The following is a 17426-nucleotide window of genomic DNA, read 5'->3' on the forward strand; positions in this document are numbered from 1 at the left end:
TGCTAGACATAATTGCAAACATGACATGCATACAAGAATATATACATATAAAAAGAGGCTACATATATCATTTTAGACTGCCTAAGAACTGGCATTTACAAAGAAAAGATTACCACAGAAGTCTCCTGGATCAACCATGGAAAGAGCAAAAGTGCAAGTGAGGACAGAAACCAGTGATCATATCAATACTGCAACCAGAGTAGTGCTGTTCATAGACTATATGCAAACCTCAATCATCTGAGCCAAACCAAGAATATTTTGACAATTTCATTGGCCCTTGTTATCTCTGTTTATTAGAAACCTAAGCAGGGATAAATGTTTGGACCAAAACAATCATCATTCTGAATTGGCCCCTTCATCGAGCATCTTTGGTCAGGTTTATTATGTGTTTAAAGAAGCCTCACCACAAGCTCTCTCTCACACACACACACACACAAAAAAAAAAAACATGCTAGAAACACCAGCATGCTACTGGAACAAGAAAGATAGATGTGATTTATTTTATTTTTATTTTTTTAATTACTGACCAAAAGAGCAGGTACACCTGAGATCTAATGGAAATAAGCATAAATAAACAAATTTCTTCTCACCTTCTGAAAAAAATCCTCTCCTCCATTTATCCTCCCCTCACTGGCTGCTGTGTGAGAAAAAGAGAGAGATGTTTACATTACCAATAGCAAGAGAAACTTAATTTCACAATTATTTCTGTTCACTAAATTGTTGAACTTTTCGAATGTTATTTAAGCAATACGACATGAGAAGCCATGCTATATTGTGAATTAGTTTTAGGTGGTGTTAGGCATAATGTGAGAAGCACAGAAGTTTTCCCAGGTTCACATACTTACACAAAGATTTATTCAAACACAACCACAAAACACACACAAGAATAAGGCAGCAGCATTCTCACAGCCTTCTGAAACTAAATGTATTTCATATGTCACACACATGCTTGTCTTTTACACACACAAGCAGCTGTATGCAAACGCACACTATCATGAGTTATAGCTGACAAAAAAAAACACTTCATAAATCTTCATAAACACACACTTGCAGAATCCTACACAGGGTTTAATGCTTGCATTTGACTTATGCATGTAAAGCATGGGTCAAAAATGATCTTTGACACTAGAAAAAGTCCATTTAAACTAACTACTACAATGATCTAGATCATTTTGTCAACCATTATCAGATTTAGGATCACTTAAATGTGTAATACACAATTAAAGTGTGATTTTGAAAAACAAAAATGTGTAATGACTCAAAGTCAGGTGGGATAAAACACAGGACAATCTGAGAATTTGTTTGCTTTGGTGGGACGCTGGGTCTCCAGATGTTTGGTTTAGATGGTCCTATCATATAAAATTAAACATTCTTGTGTATGTGTCTGCATAGAGAGTGATTTATCTAATAGAACCATGCCCTTTCCTGCACTTTTCTTTACCTATAACGTTGAAATATGGATTTCACAGAGAGTTCAGAACAACAAACCCCAAATGGGAGGAAATAAAAGGGTTAGAATTGAGACAATGTTGTCATCTAAACCTTTAAATGACCCTAAAATCACAAGCAAAAGCACATCCACCCATTTCTCCATGAAATTCACTACATTTCCAGATCAAAACAAGGATAGAAAGAGCTACAATTACGAGAAGTTCACATCTCATTAAACCAAAGTGTGTTGAACTCAAAAATCATTGCACCGGCTAGAAGCAATGCTGGGATTTATATGGCAATGCTGAAATTTTTAGATTCTTTTTGAAAACAAAGAACTGGTATCATCACAATTTCGCATGATCAGGCATGAAGCGGAGAAAAGGAGAGATGAAAACAACAGTGACAGACAGAGAAGTAGACATAAATGGTTTTAATCTTCCAAACCCATGCATTCACATAACAAATATTTTCATTTATTGATTCTACTTCATTTCAAGCAGAAACACTTTGATTGTACCCAGTTTTAATAAACAAGTTATTTTCCAGATAACTAGCATTAACAGTGTAAAAAAACAGCATGAAAGAATCTTAAAAATTAAGCCTTTTTTTCCAGATGAGTGAAAGGAGATCCACAGAAAATTTTATTTTGTGTGTGTGTATACAGTGCTGGTTAGAATGATTTGCCCCCTTGGTGAATATGATTAAAGATGGCTGTAAAAAATTATTCTGCATTGTTAATCCTTCTGATATTTATTTTTGAAACACATATTTGTGTTTTTCTCCAAAACACATTGGGAACAATTATTTGCCCCCTTTTATTAAACACTTTTTGCAACCTCCTTTTTCCAAGATAACAGCTCGGAGTCTTCTCTTATAATGCCTGATGAGTTTGGAGAACACCTGACAAGAGATCAGAGACCATTCCTCCATACAGAATGTCTCCAGATTATTCAGATTCCCAGATCCATGTTGGCGCTTCTTCTCTTCAGTTCAGCCAACTCATTTTCTATAGGGTTCAGGTCAGGGGCTGGGCTGGCCATTGCAGATGCTTGGTTTTGTGCTCCGTGACCCATTTTTGTTTTAATTTTGATGTTTGTGTTTGGATCACTGTCCCGTTGGAAAATCCACACATGGCCCGTTATAAGATTTTGCAGAGGTTGCCAGGTTTTAATTTTTTATCTGTTGTTATTTGATCGAATCCATGATGTCATGTATCTGAATAAGATGTCCAGGACCTCTGGCAGAAAATTAGGCCCACAGCATTAAAGATACAGTATTTCATTTTACACATGGGGTACTTTTTTATCCCTGTATGAACCAAACCCATATTAAGTGTTTGCTGCCAAAAAAAGCTTTTTTTGTTTTGTTTCATCTGACCGTCCCGTTTGAAGTTCCATTAGTGTCAGTTACTTTTCAAACGTTCAATGGACAGATTAAAAAAAACTGGTTCAGGGATAAAAAAGTACCCTATATCAAGAAGTCAAATATCAAAAGGATAAAAAAATGCAGATTTATTTTTTACAGCTATCTTTTATCATATTTACCAAGGGGGCAAATAATTCTGAGCAGCATTGTATATATACACACATACATACACACATATTATATATTATATTATATATATATATATATATATATATATATATATAATCTTTTACCAAATTGAATTTCAGACAGACAGACAGACAGACAGACGGATGGATGCAGAATTTGTGAGGACAGAGGACTGAGTCGTAAGTTCACACTATGAAGCTGAGAAATCTGAGAAAATCCACTTCACATCTCTCCTACCAGAAGCTGTAAATTGAATCAAGAGTTTCATGAGATGTTTGGACAATGTTGTGTATCTGTTCAGCACGGATACACATATGGTCACACATCTGTAATGAGTACAGCATGTAACAGATTAACACCCCTGAACTGAAATGTTCCTATACTACTAGACAGACCAACACAAATATATATATTTTTATAAGCACTCAGTATCACACAGCTCTGACTCTCTCAGATATGATACTCACTTTCTAACACACACATCCAATTGAAAACATGAACTGAGGCACATGCAGAAAAAATATGAAAATAACAAGTCTTAAACCAGACAGAATGTTAAATGCAGTGTGTGTGTTGATTTCAGCTCTTTCTTGTGCTCTATTTAGGATGTGGGTCACAAAAACTCCACAGCATTTGAGTTTCTGCTCTAATGAAACAGCTTCACGCACAGATATAGAGTAGGGTTGTAACGGTATACCGGTTTATCACGATATTGACATATATGATTATCATATCGTGAACATTTGCTTATCCAAGGTTTTGGAAAAAAAATTAAAACAGATCTCACCAACACATATGCAACTTCTATCCACTTGAGCTAAGACTCCACCCATACATGTACAGTAGAGAAAATGTCTGAGACAGAGGTTGTGAATTCTAATCTCTTTCCCCCGCAGAAATAAAAGTTGAAATCTGCAGTGTGGGAATACTTTGGGTATCCGAAAAACGAACGTGGGGTATTCCTTGAAGGTGGATATCCAGTTGTGTCCAGAAATGTGGACGAAGAGTGGCTGCAAAAGGAGGATACGTCGAACATGTTCTCCCATATTCGCGAACACCATCCCTCCCTGCAGATAAAGTTCCATTTATAACTCAAGGCCGTATTATTTCCATTTCGACGCAGATGTCACGAAAAATGCACGATTTGATAGATGGATGAATAAATCTAAAATATAGCTGTGCAATAAATCAAATCGATATACGAGTGTGTGTCAAAAAACTGCTATACTGTAAATCTATATTCTGTAGTATGTGTGATGCTCATGGTGTTTAAAGCGTCTGCCGTCTCACTCACTATATGAGGACGTGAACACATGAACATATCCAGAGCTGCTCTGAGAGAAATAAATGAGCATTTCATAATTTTATTTAAAAGAATCATCGTCAAATACACTCTTGACTGAAACTCATAGGAGTTTAGTACAACCTGTCAGACTCATTAAAAAAAATTTGTTTTAATAAACCATGTTCAACCAAAAAACCCTATCTGTTTTCATTCATTTTAGGGTCATTGTAGCTGATGATTATAATAATAATGATTCTTTAATACCGTATAACGTGAAACCATGATATTTTCTGAGACGATTATCATACCGTGAAAATCTCATACCGTTACAACCCTAATATAGAGTAGTATTTGATTATAGCACAGCTCCTGTAAACTATGTGTGTGTTAGGAATGTGATGAGTAAGTGAGTGTAAGAACAAAACTGTATAATTTAAGTGTATTTCTCCCGGATAATCCTGGAAATGCCCTTCAACTCTGGAGCTCAGAGAGTGGGCGAGAGATCAGAGAATCAGACCCACGATCAGCATCTGGATTCAAATCTTAACTATTAAGAATTGAAGCCATTTGTTCTGCAGTCAGATATGTCACAGTCTATACCACAGTTCAAACGTTTGTGGTCAGTAAGATTTTTTTGACAAAAATGAAACTGAAATTCAGCAAGGATGCATTAAATTGATCAAAAGTGACAGTAAAGCCATTTATCTTGCAAAAGATTTACATTTCAAATAAATGCTGTTTTTTTTTAAAGCTTTCTATTCATCAAAGAATCCTGGAAAAAGTATCACAGTTTCCACAAAAATATTAAGCAGCACAACTGACCTCAACATTGACAATAATAAGAAATGTTTCTTGAGCAGTAAATCAGCATATTAGAAAGATTTCTGAAGGATCATGTGACACTGGAGTAAAGGCTACTATAAATTCACAGGAATAAATTACATTTGAAAAAATAATATATATATGGTGAAAAATACTCCAATTTTAAATTGTTAAAATGTGTGTATGTATGTATATGTATGTTTGGAATACTAATATTTCACAATATTACTGAGAAGCAGAGACTTCATTCTAAAACCATACAGATCGACTCAAAAACTTTTAAACAGTAGTGCAAGATATAATCTGATTGGTTACGGCAAAGCCTCTCACGACAGGAAACATAAATCACGCTACATATAAACACAGGCCTATCAATGCCCAAACTAAAGTACTTCAAGAGCTTTCAAAAAAGATTCAGAGCTTTTATCTTCTCAAACAATTTATTCGCCATGTCATAACTTGAGATTGCACACATGCTGCTGACAGCACATCTATTGCAGACTGGTTGTACAAGTTGCAACCTTTTCTTTTGCAACTTCTAAAAGCAAGCAGTCTGCATGAATGTAAACTCTAGAGCTCAAAGCCGAATGCCTTTCAGAAACAATGTGTCCCACTAAAAGACACGTCTGTGAAATTATTCAATTTAAGATGGAAAACAGCACAATAATCTGGCAATATAAACAGCAAAAATATTTTGGATTATAACATACAGATGTGCCGAAAACACATTCAAGACCCCTTCGAAGGTATTGACTGGAAAGGATTAGGCAATAATGTGAATTAAATAATGTGAACATCTCATCTCTCCGTGTCGAGACTCGAGGATGAAACTGTATCCTTGTATGACAGGTTATGAACATAGATGAGTTTGCAGCCAAACTAAAACTCTCCCACAACAGATTTGGAGTATTTCTGCCAAACACAAGTCTTAGTAATCCAAAAAGTCAGTTCTTTAAGATTTATCTCTCAAGTATTAAGTATCTTATTAAAATAACTGAAGTATTAAGTCCAAGAAATGGATTTACATTTGTAAACATAAAAACAGAAGGCTTCTTAGAAGAAAACTGCACCAATTCTAATTCTATAAAGGATTCTAATACTACAACGAGTGGTTAATAATTCATAAATACAAATCATTGTCGGTTTTATATTGATTTATTGCTTAAACATCTAAATTAGATGCAAATGTGCCTTTTAATATTCAAATTGCACATGCACGTAAAGAGAACTGATAAGAACTTAAAATGTGTACCTTGAAATGCAATGTAAGTCGCTTTGGATAAAAGTGTCTGACAAATGCATAAATGTAAATGTAAATAAAGAAATCAAAATCCAAGGTAACAGACTTGTGTTTCCCTGGCAACAGCGCGCTGCCGCTGAGCCATAAGCACATTCCCCAAACACAACGCACTTCCTGTTGCTTCACTCAACATGCCAGACACATGCAGCATGTTAAGAATGATGCACTTAACATACACCCAGACGAAAATATACTCAATAAATAAAACCCACATGTTAGAAGACAAATGCATAAGCAAATTAATAAAATACAAGCAAACTTTTGGTGGTAACAAACCCGACCCACACACTAACACACATTCACACACAAAAACAAGGATTTAACTGACAGGTGTGAGATGCATTGACCTTTAAAGCTTAATATATAGATTCACATCCTACTGTGACAGAGAAAAACCCACAAAACCCACAATTTTAATCACATATTCACTGAGGGGGGCATTTGATTTCCATAAAGTGCTGGAATAAACTCTGCTAAACAAACACGACATTCTTTTTAGAATTTCTTATCACACAGAATAGAAGGTCAGGCCAGCACACATTCCTCTGTTTTTAATCAAAACCAGACATCTGATGTAACACTCATTGGGGTAAAGAGAAAACTGCATTCTAATATACAAACTATTACCATAAAAGTTAGTGAGAAAAAGAAAGTGAGAGAGAGGAAAAACAGTCATTAAAGTGCGTTTGCATGTTTTTCCCTTCTAATTTCCACTTGCGTGAGTGATTATTTGACAAAAAAGTATGACTATCTTTCTTTGGTGCTTTCCGACAAAACCCTAAAGCTGCTCAGATTCCCTTACGTGAACATGAATCATAGGTGATGATCCACTTCCTTCCATTAGTCTTTCTGAAGAAGTCTATAAAAATGAGCTGATTTAGTTGTGGTCTGGCCAAAGGGGAAAAGCACAAGAATGGGTCTCCTCTCTGTTTCTGCCTTGCCGCGTTCACTAATGTTATTTTTAAGAAAAATGGTTTTAATTGTGACCCTCTCTGTCTTGTTTCTCTCAGCCTCTCTCCTATTTCCCGGAAAAGGGGAGCAAAACTTTCCCACACAATAAACCTTCACACAAAAAACACACATCACTGGATTTATGATCACGCCTACTGCTCATCCAACCAATCAAAACAACAACCATTCAAACACCTCCAGATGTTGCACATCATCCGGAGCAAAGGGATGATTACGAGTCACTGAATCATAGGTGTGGGAAAAATGTCTACATCACTACAACAATGATTGTAGCGTAAGTATATCAGTTTGTGTGATGTGAAAGGTGTTGTTGAACGTCTCGAAAATGGGGTAGCCTTGCTATGGAAGTTTTCCTGGTGCTCTTGAGCTCTCTCATGCTGAACTGACCTTTGACCTGGGGTCCAAATGTCAGGGAAGCATTCACTCATGCAATTGCACACATGATGAACACACTCAAATGTGGTAGAATGGTGCTGAGGGTCTTATTTTTTCCATGTTTCCCAATACACAACTAAGTAGAATAAATAAAATGCACATACACATCTATAAATGAATGTCATCTGTGGCCCTAACTACACTGAGTATGGTTGGTTTGAATGCATGTTAACAAAAGCAGTCTTTGTAAACTATAGGCCCTGCTATAACAGACCAGAACTTTTGTACATGTTTAGAATAGGCCAATACCAAACCAATCATAAATCAGCCAAAATATATTTTACTTCACACAAACCCGTTATCATTTTTATATTTGTAGGTCTGGTTTAGGGTTAAAATATAGCGAATTTCATTATCCTAGTATAAAAACACTGCATATATAAGAGGTCACATATATGACTTCAAAAGTCTGTGTTTCTAAGCATTATTATGCACCCAAATATTTGAAAATATTCTCCCAAACATAGTGAACCATGTTAGAAATTGACTTGAGGACATTTTTAAGGGGTCCTCATACAGTAACTCAACAAAATCAGGTTTTGCTTCAAATCTACAGACATAAACAGGTTTTTAATGAGGGATAGTTCAACCGAAAGTCAAGCCAAGCCAAGCCAAGTTACCTTTATTTATATAGCGCTTTATACAGTACAGATTGATTCATCAGCTTTGTGGTGTTAAACAGGAAAATAATAATCAGAGTGTTTGTGGAACTGCTGAATGCTTTGAAATGGCTGGAAATAAGCAAGCATTTCATGTAAATATTTCATGAAACTAAAATAAATTAATTACACGAACTTCTTTCTTAACCATGATCATTTATGAAAGTCTAGAGTGCATGCAAGAGCCTAAGTTCAAATGCAAAGTTCCCAAAAATGATTGTTAGTTCATGTGAATGTCTATCGTATAGGCTACTTAACGTTAGCTAAATAAAACATCCCAATACTGGTCTACATGCTCTAACTTTACACAACAAGCAGCGTAGTCAACACATATCTCCTTCAAGATGTACTTCGAGGAAACATTGTGATATTTTTAGACAGAACTATTTATGTGACTCGACGCCAAGCAACACTGCAATGTTAGCTAAACGTATTTTCAATACATCAAACTGTCTTCCCAGTTCTTTTAGGGAGTTTTTAAGAAGTTAACATACCCAGTAACATAGTTTCTAGTTTCTTACGGTCAACTCGAAACCTCTCCTCGGTCCAGTCTAGGTCAGGCGGGGAGATGTGGCCGCAGTGGCCGATAGAGTCATCCTCAGACACGGCAGACGGTGAGTCGTCGCTCCGCTCGCTGCTGGAGCCATGATCATGATGCATGAAACTCAGCGGCTCAGCCATTGCACCCATAAAGTGTGTCAAACTTACTAAACGGGGTTCATATGTAAAACAGGCATACGGCAAGTTAACATTAGGAGAAAAACATTCCAATTTCCAGGCAAGTTTTTTAAGTCCCTTAAAGTTACTGCCCCCGAGAAAATCAATCTGCCGTTAATTCCGCTCCCCTCCACTTTTCCTCTGGCTCCAGGACCAGAACACTCTATAGTTGGAGGACATGGATGCATGGATGGGTTATGCTCCTATGGGAGCATTCACGTGTCAGGATAACCGCCCACTCTCCTCCCAAACTTTCTCTTCATCATATCCAGTTCGCGCGCCTAGTTTCTCATGCGTGCGCGGAAAATAAAACATTCGTCGACCAACGTATAATATAAATATATAGGCCTATAAAAAAAAAAAATAATAAAAATATATATATATATATTTTAAATAAATCTTACAAAACTACTTTGCATGCACCTATTCAATGATTCTTTGATTAGAATGCTTTTCATTTGACAGGCGTGTGTGTGTATGATATATATATATATATATAAATTCTGTAAGATAAGCTAAAGTGCTAGGGAAGTGTATTTTTTTTTACATAACGGTTACATTAAATAACCCCCTTTTTGTAGAAAACTCTATAACATAGACAAAAAGATTATTCTTCAATTAACTTATCACGTATATTAAACTTTTTTATTATGAGGACGTCACTGAAACTTATATATGAAAACAACCTTTATAAAAACGCATTAAAAAAGCGTCTCTGCATGAAATTAAATCCTTATGGTGGGAATAAAACGGAGAAACATCGCCATCTAATGGCACAAATCTACCACGCAGCGTGAGCAGTATGTAGTTTGATCCCTGATGTGAACCAATTCCAAATCACACACATATGGAAAACATCTCATTCCCTTTCTTTCTAATAATGCAAGAGTCATCATAAAACAGCTGCAGCCAGACACATATTTTATAATAACACTTTTTAATGCAAAAACAATAAAAATGATCCAGTATTGTATTTATTTCTATACAATAAAATTACTAAAATGTAGCTAATCCGTTTGAAAATAAAACAATATTTTTTTTGTTATGTGTTAACTGACACATCCTGGTTGTTCCAGGATGCCTCTGTGAACAGAAACAAGTGACTCGGCCTCCTGAACAAGGATTTTTTGTATAGTTGTGCGTGTATGTATATATATATGTGTGTGTGTGTGTGTGTGTGTGTGTGTGTGTGTGTGTGTGTGTGTGTGTGTGTGTGTGTGTGTGTGTGTGTGTGTGTGTGTGTGTGAGAGGTGGGGGAGGTTTATTTGTTGGTAAACGTCTTGTTTCTGTACAGGTGCGTTGTAGAGCTGTGTGCAGTAATAATGTCCATGTGCAATCATTTCAAAATCTTGCCGTCCAGTTACATTGCATACTTCTGAGTCCATTCCCTTGCCAGTCTGTTATACCTAAAACACAGGAATAACCATTTTCATCCAAAACAAAAGCACTCAGCTGATATTAAAATAAGTATTCATGAAGTGCCAGATTTACAGCTGAAAATTTTGAGTAATTTGGTACTTAAACATGTTACGTATTGTTTGATAGTAATAAAAGAAGAAAGTGTAGAAAAGATATGAAAATGTAGTATGGGTAAACCACACAGAAGAAGATGGTTCAAGCAGATGTAGTTATTTTAGCAATAAAAACAGTGAGAGAGAGAGAGCCATACACACAAGGTCACTTACTTATCTTTGTCAGATTTGTAGATGTGAGCAATATCTGGAACTAGAGGGTCATCTGGATTTGGGTCACAAAGTAGTGAGCATATGGATAATAAAACTGGGGAAAAAACAACAGACAACAGCAGAATCAGTAACATGAATACTGCTCATATTTTATGAAATAGTCACATTATGTGCTTAATGCTGAATCCATTTTAGGTATATATTTATATTCTTTGCAAGGGCAAACTTTCTAATATAAATTCATGTTCCAGTTATACTTACTGTTGACACATTTTCCAGGTTAAATCAACATTATCACTTACAGTATAAAAAAAAATTGTTTTGTATTTCATAATGTTTCTAATTAATGTTCTATTTATTAAAACAAGTATATTTCTCATCAAGTTAGTGCCTTATAAGCGATTTTACATATTTTTCAAAATAATAACTATAAGAATGCAGTGACAGGCCAAGTATAGTAACCCATACTTGTAATTTGTCCTCTGCATTGAACCCATCCAAAATAGTGCACACACATTAGAAGTTGAGCAAATAGCCATTACACAAAACAATAAGTAATATGGGGTGCTTTTTCTGAACGCTCTGTTGAAAATGTCTTGTGCTTGTGGCTGAACTTACTCCCAGACGCGTTTTTGGAGCCAGCATACCTGGAGTAAGCCAGGTTTGGGTTAATCAACAGGGAGTTCAGTGTATGTTTGACGGTCTTTAGGATTACTAGAACGCAGTGGTGGGCCGTCAGGCTTTCTCTGCTGGCTTAAACACTATCAGAATCACTGACTTGCACTTTAATATATTTTTCCATGAATAGTATTAAATAATTTCTCAATAATCCATTCTCTTAATTTCATAGCTTTTCTCTTGGTTGGGCTTCTTCCAGTAGTTTATGTTTATGTTCGAGCTTTTATCCAATCATATTTCAGCCATCGTGTTGTCAGGGTCAAAGAAATCTGCCTTGAGGCCTTCAGAATCGATAGTGCGAGCGCTGTAGCTTAAAATGAATGGCAATGAAACTGTTGCTCTAACCAATCATATAATCAGTCAGATTTAATCAGCCAATCAGATTACGATTTGACTGCACCGGGACCATCTAGCAGGCATACAATGACATCGCCATTTTCACGTCCTTTGATTGGATGTTCAGATCGCGTACTATTTCCTATTTTTTTTTTTTTTTTTTTTTTTTTTTTAAATCAATGCCACGTACTATTTCCTATTACTGTTAGTCAGAGCTAGCTTACCGCATCTGTAGCGAACTGCGTAAACTACAATATATTCCTGTAGATTTAATAGTTGTCAACCCACAAATTAATGTTTCTTTCCCTCCTCGACCCCCAGCAGGTTTAAACCTATCAGAAAAAATCCCTTATTCAGTCTGAGCTTAATGCAGGGTCACGGAACTCTATTCGATCTGTCCAGGTAAAACAGAACTGACTATGTGTGCCACGAATGATTTTGAGGCAAAAGCAGGGTTCCAGACTGCGACAAAATTGGTCGCATATGCGACCGTTTTTTGAGAATGTGCAAGTTAAAATTGTATGTGGTCGCATTTGTGCGAGTGCACGCACGCGCAACAGAACGCCGTTGTACCAGCTGCTGCAGTCCGTAACTTATGTTCATAATGAACGAGTACATCATGAATCCATTTTCTAAACGGTGTTTTTGACTTATCCTGAATCCCTACGGTACGCTTATAATAAGTGTTTATATTCTGACTATTTTATCCCGGGCTCGGCTGCGGAGTTGCCCAGTGCCTGCGTGACTCGCCATAGACATTAACGGAGAGAAGTAGCTCTGGCTACAGTGTTCTTCCGCAAGACACGTGCAGTTTATTTATTGACGAATGTACACGTCACGCGCATTGCACACTGATTGTGAAACGCGCCAATTACGAATTCAGGAATTAAGGCATATAAAAATGAAAAGGTCTCACGAAATACCGAGCCCCTTCCTACGTCTTTTCAGCGGTTAGATGATAGTAATCGATCGACAGAGGAAAATGATTATAAAATGCAGAAGGTAAGGATTGTGAGATTTCTGATTTTTGTTACAACTATAAACTTTGATAACGGAAAAGCTGTATCAGCGTATTATAATACTCTAATCTTTTAAAATGTAATGCATACATTTGAATGTTTAATGATTTTTAAAAGATAGAAAGATGATGCTGATAGAAAGATAGATAGATAGATAGATAGATATAATATAATTCAAATGTAAATAGATAGATTTATACACTCCTAAACAATGCTGGGTTGTTTAAACTCAAATTTGGGTCAAATATGGACAAACCCAAATGTTGGGTTAAAAATGTAATATAATATAACGTAATATATAATAAAACGTAAAAATAATATAATTATATTTATACTATATAATAAATATAGTATAAATATAAAAATGTTTTTATATAATATATTACAGGTATTTATGCTGCAACCCAGAAAGCCTTTGCTAGCCTTGGTCCATTAAAACCACTATTCATCAACATGCATTGATTAATCCCATGGCATGTACCAAAAAAAAAAAAAGGTGCGACCAAATCATATGTTGGTGCGACCAACTGAGAAAGTTGGTAGCACCAGTGCAACCAGTGGAAAAGTTAGTCTGGAGCCCTGAAAAGTCTCACTGATCTCATTGATTTCCTTCAAAAATCTGAGTGAGAGCATGGGGCAGCTGTAGCCTACACATTAGGGGTGGGCGATATAGCCTCGAAATTATATCACGATATTTCAAGAATATTTGCGATAATGATATTTATGACGATATAGACATTTTTTTTGTTGTTGTTGAAAATTTTCTTATTATGTTTATCTCGCCTAAATGTTTGCTCACTCATTGCGTTTTTACAATGTGGTAATTTTGTTGTTAAGAGTTTACACAACACAAGGAAGCTTGATTTCAATCTTTGAATTAAATGTTAAATGTGTGTAGGTCTAACACCAATATTCAGAAATACTACAGAAACATAATAAAGTAATCAAATGTAAAATAACACATAGTCTTTTAGTTCTGTTTCCTGATTAAATTAAATACATAGGCTAATAATTCTCATTCATTACAATTAAAGCTGTCTTTTGTTGTTTTGACGACAACATTAATGACAGACGCATAGCCTATGGCTGCTGTCACTTTTACAGCTAGTGCACGGATCCATTGCTGTTTTCATTATACTGTCTGTCACACTGTCACATGCGTTTTATACATAACCGACTGTGTTTATGAGTATACTTACCAAGACCGGAAGTTTTACACAATTATGCGGTTTTCCCCCATTAAAGCGATATAATCCGCGAAAAATAACTTTAGTTTCTCGCGAGCTGTAGCCTACTCTATGTATGCACGCACTGCAACTCTCTCAGAGAGTGCGCGAGTAGCTTACTGGATAGTTTAAAACCGCTTGAATGTTTAAACTGATAAGAATTAAGAAGACTTGAAAAATATAAACTTTAGTTACGATGCACTGATGGCTAGATTGTGCAAGAGACCATTCAGTCATGTCCCGACTCCAGCCCCGCTGAACGCTCAAGCTTTTAATCGTCATCGGCAGTAATTTAATTCTTCGAAGTCTTTGAAGCAAAGAAATAAGGATGGATTTTGTGTAAAAAATAATCAGTCGTTTTGGTGAGTAAAATGCTTTTTTTGCCACCGTTTTTTCCGTGGTGAATGTGAATTTCTTCTTCATTTTTCTTTTAAATTTATGATCGAAACTTTTTTTCAAACATTCATACTATTGTAATGTCTGAAAAGGGACCATTGTAACCCTTGAACGACAAGTCAAGGGAGGCTCCGTTTCTGAACTTATAATTGGAACGCAAGAGCCACTGTAGCCTACACTAGCGCACACGCCGAACTCACTCGCTCGTTTCTCTCTACCCGGCCTTTTCTAAACTCACCGCATTAACCCAATAACTGCTGGTGCAACATAAAAACAGCAATTTCACAACAATTATAGAGAGTCTATGCGCTGCTACACTATTAAAAGTTATTAATTCAGGTAGGACACCACTGAAGGCCTAGGTGTGAAATGCACGGCCCGCCACTGCTAGAACGCTACAGGCAGGTTAGTTTGATAGACTCTGTAGGAAAGTGTATCTTGACGGCCAGAGTTGCCCAGCCCAGATGTAGATGTTGTCAAATTGGACATGTTTATGATGGAAAGACCATCCAGGTTGGATAAGAGTTTTCTCTGACCTTTGGATACCGTGAGGGCAGGTGACCACTGGGAGCGCAGAATGTCCAAACAGATGCTTCCATTACTGTTGATATTTGGGTGGTAAATTTTTGTTGTGAAGGCAAGCTGTCAGAGAAACATAATGTCAAATATCTAAGAACAAATAATCTATGGATGAGGTAAGAACAGATGTAATTCTCACCTTTGGTGGTTTAAAGGGATAATCAGTCGGGAAATGGATTGTGAGGAAGAAAACCCCTCCTTGATATGGACTATCACCCTAGGTGGGAGATAAAGAAAGAGTGTGTGAATGACAAAAGCTAATTCCTTTTTTATTGAACCAATTGCTAATTCCACAAAATAAACATTGACCTGAAATTATGCATGTGTACTTACTGGGCCCATTATTGTCGCCTGCCAGTGAAACACTGAAAGAGCAAATAAAATATATTGAGAAGACTGTCCTGTCAAAGAATTGAAGGCCATAATTGAGTATGTTGTTGGTGGAGACACTTACAGTCCTCTCCGAGTGGTCCGGCTGAGCACTGCGAGGGTGGATCCCGTTGCAAGTCCTGTAGCTCCTACAAATACAGTAGAAAAAGACGAGAACATTTCTATGTGTCGAAAACGGATTTAAGAAGCAAGGTTTCAATTCAAACAAGGATAAAGGTTTACTTGCATATTTCTGACTAGCTTTAATTTAGCTCTATTTCTGCTTTAGTTAAGTAAATTTGTGTAGAACACACACACACATTATACAAACACACACTCACATTATATAATGTTGTCAAGACTTTCAGATTACATTTATTTTAAATATAACATATGTTTAATTGTTATATTATTATAACGTAACATATTTTACATATTTATGTATTATATGTTTAAATTACTCACTGTCTAAGCTGACTATTCTTTGTATTTAAATATGGCTAACCTTGTTTAACTACAGCTGCTTAAAACATCTCTCGTCGATGGCATACTTATCACATTTATAATTTAACATTTTCTGATGTCTTAAGACTTGAGTTCGCTTTGTTTTCGACATAAAGATCTTTTCATCTGGCCGAAAAATAAATTCTTCTGATCTTCCGACTTTACATAGTAATGTGGACAGAGAGATAGTTCACTGCATCTGTTGTGTGTAGATCTCTTGGATAGCCTTAAAGCTAATCTACTTTTAAGACATGTATTCTATTAAGAAATAAAAATATTACCTTCTGAATCCTTTTCAAAGCCATCAGATCTCCGCTTCTTTTCTCCGCCAGAGGATGTGAAGAGTACAATAATAAGAGAGCGGACATGAGGGGAGTTTAATTCAAAATAAAAGTCCCTGTAACCTGTTAGGAGGGAAAAGTGAAAAGCTTCCCATAGGATCCGTTTTCTCCATAATAATAGCATATTAGCGAAGCTGATTTGGCAGACGATCCGCTGCGTATCTGTGTTTGCGCTCTTGAGAATGTCAGAGGTTTATTTAGAATGTGTTTTGTTGATTTCTTGAACGCAAAGGCTAATCAAACGTGTTTAAGTTAGCAATGGACAAAAACTCAGGCGTTCTCAGCAATGAGTGAATTCTGAGGTCTGCACACAAATCCTCTCATTATTACTAAATAAATAAATAATAAAAATAGCTGTGTCCTGTTATTCAATGTTACTGAGACCGCTAGTAACTTAGTAGTGCTACTAAGAGTGATACGAAATACGAATATAAATAGGAGAGAATAAGGTCAAGGTAAATATGCAACCCGTCTTGATACCTGTAGTGATGGGATAAACAATTCGCAAAAATGGTTCACTGTTTCGAAGCGTTCGAGACGCCACACGCTGGTGACCCCTGCTGATTAGAACAGTGTAAATGCAACAAAACTCAGGCCAAACATGCATAAAAACACCTTTTAAAAACCCATTGCAAATGTTTGATTGTGAAATATTGAGTCTGTATAAGATGTGTTCTTTTATCAGTTTTTACTTGTTACTATATGACTCAGCTAAACAGGCAAATAGAGACTAACTTATATTATTCCTTTAAATATTAATGTCTAATTAAACCGTCTACACATGTATCGACCTGATCAGAGATCAGGTAAAAACCATAGACCCTTGTTAAATGGTTCGACACTGGGGGGCGGTCTCAGTGCATCCACATGATTCATTTACACAGCCTACAGTCTATGGTTTACTGAGATCATCGCCCCCAAGCGGTGAACCATTTCGAAACAGTTACGACCATAGACTGTAAAAGGTAAACGACGTAACCATAGATATCATATAGACACTAGATGCCCTATTGGCCGCTGTGGCGCAAGAAATGCGGTCGCCATATTAAGCAGGTCATACTCCTATTTGCGTTGCATACCAGCAGTAGATTTCAGAGCACTGTGCAGTATATTCC

General features: G+C 36.3%; 2 protein-coding genes across 5 annotated transcripts in view; both read right to left on the reverse strand.

The window, feature by feature from the left end:
* bicc1a (BicC family RNA binding protein 1a) overlaps positions 1 to 9455 on the reverse strand; it is a 34289-nt gene extending 24834 nt beyond the window's left edge. Inside the window, exons 1-2 of one of the 4 annotated variants that reach the window (XM_077239367.1) lie at positions 8956 to 9455; positions 591 to 637 (exon numbers count right to left, since the gene is read on the reverse strand). In XM_077239367.1, the coding sequence (XP_077095482.1) occupies positions 591 to 637; positions 8956 to 9151 (243 nt within the window). In that variant the 5' untranslated portion in view covers positions 9152 to 9455. The remainder of the gene's footprint in view (positions 1 to 590; positions 638 to 8955) is intronic. The other 3 variants (XM_077239368.1, XM_077239366.1, XM_077239369.1) reach the window with 3 other exon arrangements.
* A 643-nt stretch (positions 9456 to 10098) lies between these two features.
* Positions 10099 to 16360, reverse strand: ube2d1a (ubiquitin-conjugating enzyme E2D 1a). The gene is made up of 7 exons (XM_077239322.1): positions 16252 to 16360; positions 15552 to 15615; positions 15431 to 15462; positions 15237 to 15314; positions 15055 to 15160; positions 10864 to 10957; positions 10099 to 10584 (listed from the first exon to the last, which is right to left on the reverse strand). Exons 1-7 carry the CDS (start codon positions 16336 to 16338, stop codon positions 10539 to 10541), a joined length of 507 nt encoding a protein of 168 aa, XP_077095437.1. The 5' UTR covers positions 16339 to 16360; the 3' UTR covers positions 10099 to 10538.
* Positions 16361 to 17426: the final 1066 nt, after the last annotated feature.

Source organism: Siphateles boraxobius, unplaced genomic scaffold, assembly GCF_051911475.1.
Source record: "Siphateles boraxobius isolate OS27281-9 unplaced genomic scaffold, OSU_SipBor_1 22, whole genome shotgun sequence".
Lineage (NCBI taxonomy): Eukaryota > Metazoa > Chordata > Actinopteri > Cypriniformes > Leuciscidae > Siphateles > Siphateles boraxobius.

What these genes read in the sequence shown, in the direction of transcription:
- ube2d1a (XM_077239322.1), bottom strand. Translation starts at nt 16,338, where the DNA reads ATGTCCGCTCTCTTATTATTGTACTCTTCACATCCTCTGGCGGAGAAA. An exon ending in CTTTGAAAAGGATTCAGAAG is followed by an intron (nt 15,616 to 16,251) that starts GTAATATTTTTA and finishes CTGTATTTGTAG; the next exon opens with GAGCTACAGGACTTGCAACG. An exon ending in TGCCCTCACGGTATCCAAAG is followed by an intron (nt 10,958 to 15,054) that starts GTCAGAGAAAAC and finishes TTTTTTCCCCAG; the next exon opens with TTTTATTATCCATATGCTCA.